Source organism: Olea europaea, unplaced genomic scaffold (assembly GCF_002742605.1).
Source record: "Olea europaea var. sylvestris unplaced genomic scaffold, O_europaea_v1 scaffold636, whole genome shotgun sequence".
NCBI lineage: Eukaryota > Viridiplantae > Streptophyta > Magnoliopsida > Lamiales > Oleaceae > Olea > Olea europaea.
Window position 1 is genome coordinate 46,901 of NW_019264725.1, and position 7,738 is coordinate 54,638.

General features: G+C 33.1%; 1 protein-coding gene across 1 annotated transcript; it reads left to right on the top strand.

Moving 5' to 3' along the window:
• The first annotated feature begins 2,480 nt into the window (after positions 1 to 2,480).
• LOC111389980 (probable LRR receptor-like serine/threonine-protein kinase At3g47570) lies at positions 2,481 to 5,705 on the top strand. The gene is made up of 6 exons (XM_023014972.1): positions 2,481 to 2,484; positions 3,023 to 3,094; positions 3,276 to 4,127; positions 4,257 to 4,692; positions 4,749 to 5,329; positions 5,560 to 5,705. Exons 1-6 carry the CDS (start codon positions 2,481 to 2,483, stop codon positions 5,703 to 5,705), a joined length of 2,091 nt encoding a protein of 696 aa, XP_022870740.1.
• The last annotated feature ends 2,033 nt before the right edge of the window (positions 5,706 to 7,738 follow it).

Sequence of the window (7,738 nt, forward strand, 5' to 3'; positions counted from 1 at the left end):
TATTATACAAATTATAAAATTCATCATTACAAAACTCGAGACCATTATTAGTACGCTAATAACTCTCTTTCTTACCTGTTTCGTTCTCCACCTTAACTTTCCAATTTTTTTAAATTCATGAAAGTTTCAAATTTATCTGTCAGCAAATAAACCCACACACGTCTTGAGAATCATCAATAATAGACGGAAAAAAAATCTTTTACCACCAAAAATGGAATTACTTTCCAGACCCTACAAATTAGTATGAATGTATTCTAGCACTCTGGATGTCTTTTGCATGTTAGATGCAAGTGACATCCTACAATGTTTAACAAGCACAAAATGATCACAAAATGGCATGTTAAATACTCAATCCTTACAAAACATACCTTGTCGTTAAGAAACTTAAGTCTCTTAACACTAATGCGAGCTAACTTATTGTGTCACTTTTGTGTGTGATCAGTGTTAGTGATAGTGGAATTTAAATCACCGTCACTCAAGCATGCGTGATGAAAATGCTATTATTCCTAATAGCATTAAAGGCTCTAAGTGCTATCTTAAACATTTTTACACTCCATCACCAAGTGCAACAATGAAACCTGTACACTCCATCTCTCTTACATAAATTAGTTTTCTACCCATATATGGAATATACCTAACTTCATTTATTGTGTACACAAACTCACTATCAAATTTGACAATCACACTATCAACGCTAGTGATCTTATATGCAACTTCACCCCATGCAACTACATATCCACGATCAGACTCATACAAATGATCAAACCATAGTTTATTTGATTTTACTATAAAAAGAAGCACCGAACTGAAGAATCACTCATGCATATGAAAGTTCATAGACTGGTTAAATTCAGTTAGTTCAGTATCTAAATGTATATAAATCTCACCAGTTTTATCTCTTTAGAAAACAAGGTTTGACCTACTAGGTTCACCACCCTTCTGATCTCTTCATTTATACAATGTCCTAATTTCTCATAATCATAACATTTCCTCCCTATGACTTAGATCTACATCTCCATTTTTCTTGTCAAAATTGTTTTGCCTCTCATCATCCCTGAACTAGATCGTCGGTGAATCTCTCCTGCTTTTCTCTCATTTCTTTCAACTTTCATTTTCCTCTCTTAGCCTTTAAGGAATTGATGACTAATTTGCATGTAAAGGTCTCCTGTCGATATTTGATTGCATTCTTAACTTCCTTATAGTTATTTGGAATAGCTTTCAAGAGAATAATCTCTTTATATTCGCTAGAAGCATTTTCACCACAATTTATAATACCATGGATCAGTTTGTTGAAAACATTGAGATTGTCATCTAAATCTTTTGAGGGATCAATTTTAAAGCTAAAAAAAAACTTTCAAGTAAGAAAAGTTTTTTGAGCATTCTTTGAGTCAAATAAAGCTCTTCAAAACTTTTCCAAAGTTTTTCAATAGTATCATGCTTTCCAACATTTCATAAAACAGAATCAAATACGAGTAAGATAATAGAGGTATAAGTAAATTCGTCAAAGTCACTTTTTAGATCTTCAATCACAATTATCAATAATTTTTGAAACTTTTTGTTGTACTAAAAGCACTTTCATCTTTTGCTGCCAAATAAAAAAATTATTTTTATTGTTAAAGATACCGAAGTCAAAGTAGCGTGCAGATATCTTAACAAATAAGATCAGTAGCATATTACCACAATTTTTGTGAGCTTCAAACCTTAGTCTCAAGGAAATTTTTGAACGGATAAGGTCAAATGTAACGGTTCTAGACATAAATAAATTAGCAATAATAAGAAAATTAAACAACAATCAATAGTCACAAAAATGACAATAGCAAATAGTCCTAAAATACTAGAATTGGGCAAGGTCGCAATCCTATTAATCATCCCTCATGATGACCTGCTTTTGCAATAATTTAAAGAGGTTTGACCAATTAACCAAAGTGGACCTATCTATGGTCCGCGAAAAATGAGATATGCGAATTCTTATTTTAAGGATTCAAGTCCTTATGTAAAATCAGCAAATCTATCATCAATTGCACACCATACATACTTTCAATTCACAGCAATTCCAATTTTCAACCACTAAGATTGAAAATCAGCAACAAGTAAGCTTCAATAGGCTTTGATACTAGATTGGGAGTTAAATACAATCTTCAATTGATCAAACCAACACAAAGTAAGTTTCGAATCAATCAATAATAATGGAATCAAAACTGTTAATGAATAATAAACACTTTCGTTTCAATTTAACAAAGATTGGCACCAAAAGTGGATTGGACATGAATCAAATAAATGACCCAAAAATATACAAGGCAGCTCCATAAGGAACCAAGAATTTCACTCAAAACCATTAAAAAACCATCGAAGGAATCACGCAGAGATAGCAATGCATTGAGGTGATAGGAGGGCAAAAATAGATAGAAAGAAAATCGAGCAGACGAAGAGTCGAACCAATAACCATATCGTCGACCAAGGTGATTGGGAAGGGTGACATAATGGGTCTCACAAAGGGACCAAACAAAGAAGGCAGCAAATAGTGCACAAAGAGAAGCAGTCGAAATATCTTACACAAAGGGATGATAATTCATATCAGAAAAAAGGGTTAACATATGTAGAAGCAACTTAGGTCAACTATGAAGGTCGGCCTCTGAATGTAATACAGTCCAAATTCTATTGTGGGTTACCAGTTGTTTGTTTTGGGTTGATTATTTTAAATACCATAATAAGTTCCAAATGAATCATATGATTTTAATTCAATGCAATGAGTCATATCGCCCCTGGTTTATTTGGCATCAAAATGCCTAACAATCTTCAATTGGATGAATAAAACATTAGAGGTATTCAACAAGTTTATTATTTGACTTTAAAACATTAGGTAATTTTAACAAATATAAACAACTAAAATATGAATTTACTATTTTGATGTCTTACTTACCTGTTTAACCTCACAAAATGATTATTTAATTTTAATATTTGAAATTATGAATATTTGACTTTACATTTCCAATTTTTTTAATATCTTGAAATTCTTTGACAGGAGGTATTCGATATGAAATTGGAAACTTATCCATGCTTCAATCTTTGTTTTTAGATGGCAATCGTTTGATAGGTAACTAGTTATCTCTCTGAAATCAACGCGTAACTCAAGTGGCTTTACTAGAGTTCGAGTGTCGTTTGGAAGGAAGGGTGAAATTAAATTAAAAAAATAAAATAATAATAATAATAATAATTAATTACCTCCTAGTAGCTTTTTTATTCATTTTAATGTCTTCAACAACACAACTTCGCAGGTACTATTCCATATTCAATTGGAGGTTTATCAAATTTGGAGATATTCAGTATTGGTAACAACAGTTTTCACAGTCACATCCCACGAGAATTGGGACAACTATCAAGTTTAATAGAATTGAGTTTGTACCTAAACAAACTTGAGGGAGAAATACCTGAATCTATCTTCAATCTCTCCAAATTAACAATGGTTGAGTTATCACATAACAAAATCTCTGGCAATCTTCCGTCATCAATAGGCAATGTTCTCCCCAAATTGTTCCTACTCTATCTTAATGGCAATAAATTGAGCGGAGAAATTCCCATGTCCATTTCAAATTTATCTAGATTCCAAATACTAGATCTTAAATCTAATTCATTTACTGGGCGAGTACCCACTCTAGGGAATCTACAAATCCTCGATACTCTAGATATAGCTGATAGTCAGCTGACAAACGATCATTCAATGTTGGAATTGGATTTCATTATTTCATTAACAAATTGTAGTAAGTTGAGGACCATACGGATCGGTAACAATAATTTTGATGGAAGGCTTCCGAAATCCTTGGCCTCGGGTAACTGGTCAACATCTCTTTCGCAATTGGATGCTGGTTCTTGTGGCATCAAAGGCCCAATTCCCATTGAAATTGGTAACCTTAGCAATTTGATACAGTTATTCATGGGAGGCAATGACTTGAACGGAGAAATTCCTAACGAACTGGGCAAATTGAAGAAGTTGCAAAAGCTGGATCTTAGTAGCAATAAACTAAAGGGGTCAATTCCTACCACCCTTTGCGACTTGGGGCATCTGTTTGAACTGAACTTCGAGAAAAATCAGCTCTCCCAGCAACTGCCTGGGTGCTTTAGAAATATTAGTTCATTACGAAGAATTTATTTAGCTCACAACGAATTGAAATCCGTCGAACTATAAGCTTTATGGACAAACAGGGATCACCAAATTGTTGACTTGTCTTATAATTAACTTAACGGTTCTCTGGGTTCAGAAATTGGTAGCGCGAAGGGGATGCAAGTGTTAAATTTATCAGGAAATCAATTCTCAAGCGACATTCCAAACTCTATTGGACGACTTGAGAATTTGGAAAACCTAATATTTTCTGGCAATGAGTTACATGCGTATATACCGGAGTCATTCTCAGAATTGGTTGCATTGCAATATCTGGATCTATCTCAAAATGATCTCATTGGTGTAATCCCAAAGTCACTAGCGACACTTCAGAACGTTGTGTACTTAAACGTTTCATTTAATGAACTTAGTGGTGAAATTCCAAGTGAAGGGATTTTGAAGAACTTAACAGCAAGTTCTTTCACAGGCAATAGAGACTTATGCGGAGCATATCAATTTGAGGTAATGCAGTGCAAAGCTAATACAACTAGATCGTCAAGCAAGACTAGAGTTTTGAATATGTTTTACCATCAATTGTATTGGTAATAATTCTTGCCATTATTGTGGTTTGGTTAATGACACGTTGCAACAGAAATACAACTCTTACATCTCAGTCTAGTTCACTCATCACCATCAAGAGGATTTCATATTATGATATTCTTAAATCTACCAATAACTTTGACGATGAGAATTTGATTGGTAGAGGCAGTATTGGTTCAGTTAACAAGGGAACATTTTTTGATGGAATGATTGCTGCTATTGAGGTTTTCAATTTGGACTTGGAAGCCGCAAACAAGAGCTTTGATACTGAGTGCAACATTCGTCATAGAAATCTTGTCAGGGTAATAAGTAGTTGTTCTAACCTCGATTTGAAAGCCCTGGTATTGGATTACATGCCTAAGGGAAACTTTAGTAGTTGGTTGTACTCTTTTGACTATTGCCTAAATATTGATCAGAGATTGGAAATAATGATAGACTTGGCATCTGCATTGGTATATCTACATCATGGGCATCCTTCCCCAGTGGTTCATTGTGATTTGAAACCGAGCAACGTACTTCTAGATGAAGATATGGTTGTCAATGTAGCAGATTTCGGAATCTCCAAACTCTTGACAGAAGACCAGAGAATTTTGCATACCCAAACTTTGGGTACCATCGGGTATATGGCACCAGGTAAATGGTTTTATCAAGTTTCTATATATTGAGTTAAATGTTATACAGATAAATGTCTTGCTAACATATCATTGTGTATAAGGATGTAAGACATTTGTAGTTTTAAATCTATCGGGACTTAAAGTCATATTTTGCTTTCTTTATGCTTGCCATTTACATAATTCTTATTTGCTTATTTATCATTTACATCTGACTGGTCATTTTTTGATCTCACATTCCAATTCCACTAGAGTATGGATCAACAGGAATATTATCAACTATGGCAGATGTTTATAGCTATGGAATTATCTTGATGGAAACATTTACCAAAAACAAGCCCACAGATGATATTTTTGTTGGAGATTTAAATATGAGGGGATGGTTGTTTGATTTATAGCCTGATAAAGTCATTCAGGCAATGGATGTGGATCTAGTGGATGGAGTTGAAGAGAACATTGAAGCTAAAGAAAGTTGCTTCAGATCAATTATGGGACTGGCACTGGAATGCACATGTGATTTGCCTGAGGAGCGGCTCAATATGGAAAATGTACTAATAAGGCTTAAGAAGATCAAAATGGAATTTCTTTCTAACATTACTGAGGAAGAATGAGACAAAGAGGTTTGTTTTGTATCACTGATGAAATCATAAATTGTTCTTTATTTTATTTTATTGAATGCTTGAAGTTCTTTATTCTTAATATTCACTATATAGGTATCTCTGAGTCCATACTTTGTATTGATTGTAATTGTACACCAACTTATCTACTCTAAAAACCTTTTGGATGTTGCAAATGCAGAATATTTGATAAAAGATCAAAGGTTGCTTTGACTTCTATTGTTGTACTTGTAGTACATATCGTATAATTTATCTTAATACATAACTTTACCAACACAACCTAAATGGAGAGTTGAAAACGTTGTTTTGTTTTTATTTTGACTTCTTTCAATCTGTTTAATTTTATTATGCCCATTTTTGGTATCAATTAAAAGTTAGATTTTAATTTAAGTCAAATACAACAACTTATTTCATTCACACACTTTTATGGGTCCCACAAATTTAAAACCACATATTTTTTCAATTTCTACCAAAATTTACCAAAAATCTGATTTTAATCCACACCAAACAGGGGTTAGATTGTAATGATCAACACTGTTTGTACAATAGTCAAACTATTGCAAACAGAGAGTAAAATAAATTTTTTTTTTTCCCTTTGGCTTGCAAACAGAGACAAAATTTACTAATTATTGAACGTTTGAGAATAAGAAAGTGTTGAAAAAGGTTAAGAATGTAAGTTTAAGATGAACAAAACATTGAGGGCTTTAAGTGCAACTAAAGTGGTGTAAATGATAAAAAGTGTGATGCGAAATAATTATCCATTTTTTTTAATTAGGTAAGGTTATATTTGTATAATTGCTATGGTATATCTATAGAAAACATATTTTAATAATTGTGCATTTATAATCTGGTGGAAAAAAATTGTGGTTGCAATATACCTACCTTTTCCTAATGAAAACTGCCTAGGAGGATTGTTGTCAGTAAACAATAGATGTTCGAAGATCCATTAGTCACAAAAAAGGGTTGGGAATGAGACTGCAATGAGGTCCAAATGTGGCGTTCGGTGGCTTTAACTTTAGCAACACAGAGAATTTGATAGTGAGTTTTTCATATTTTTCAGAAAGAAAGAAACTTCCCTACACCGAGTAATTTCCAAAAGCAAATTCTTACAAAAGAATAAGAAGCTATAATTCGAAATCAGATAGAAGGAAAATTATAAATTTTATCACCATTCAATAAGTTCAAGTCAATTTTTGGATTGCCACTACTCCTCATGGTAAAAGCATACAATGAACATAGACTTCTATTTCATGTATATGCATACGAACACATTTATCAAGATCAATGCATAAGTTATGTTTATTCAATCAACCAATTGAAAGAATTACATCTATAAATAATTACAAATTCTTTCCGTGCTCGTAGCCATAGTTGCATCTTTTAAGAGTTTGACCAGTAACAAAAAACTTGTTCCAGAATTGGTAACAAGATACCTCTTCATTTGTAACAGATGGGTTTTAATTGACAGATGAAGTACAACAAAAGGGTCATTCTCTAGGAGATACTATTGCAAAGAAAACTGTAAACTCTGATGAGATACTATTGGCAGAGAACTGGTCACAAGGAACCCCTTTTTGTAATTGGATTGGTATCACTTGCAGCAGAAGGCACCGAAGAGTGACATGTTTAAATCTTCCATTAATGGGTCTACAAGGTACTACACCTAAAGAAATTGATTTATTCTCATTGTTTAGATCCTTCGCTAATTAGTAATAGAATTTCTATAGCTGTATCTGTTGGGAATCTACTTATACATGCACAGCGGAATTTAAAATTATTTCGATTCCCACCCAATAGATCTCATTGTGTTTGGT

Excerpts from the sequence above, each read along its gene's own strand:
- LOC111389980 (XM_023014972.1), top strand. Across the intron at positions 3,095-3,275 it reads AGATGGCAATCGTTTGATAG|GTACTATTCCATATTCAATT; the intron begins GTAACTAGTTAT and ends ACAACTTCGCAG. Across the intron at positions 4,693-4,748 it reads AATATGTTTTACCATCAATT|AAATACAACTCTTACATCTC; the intron begins GTATTGGTAATA and ends ACGTTGCAACAG.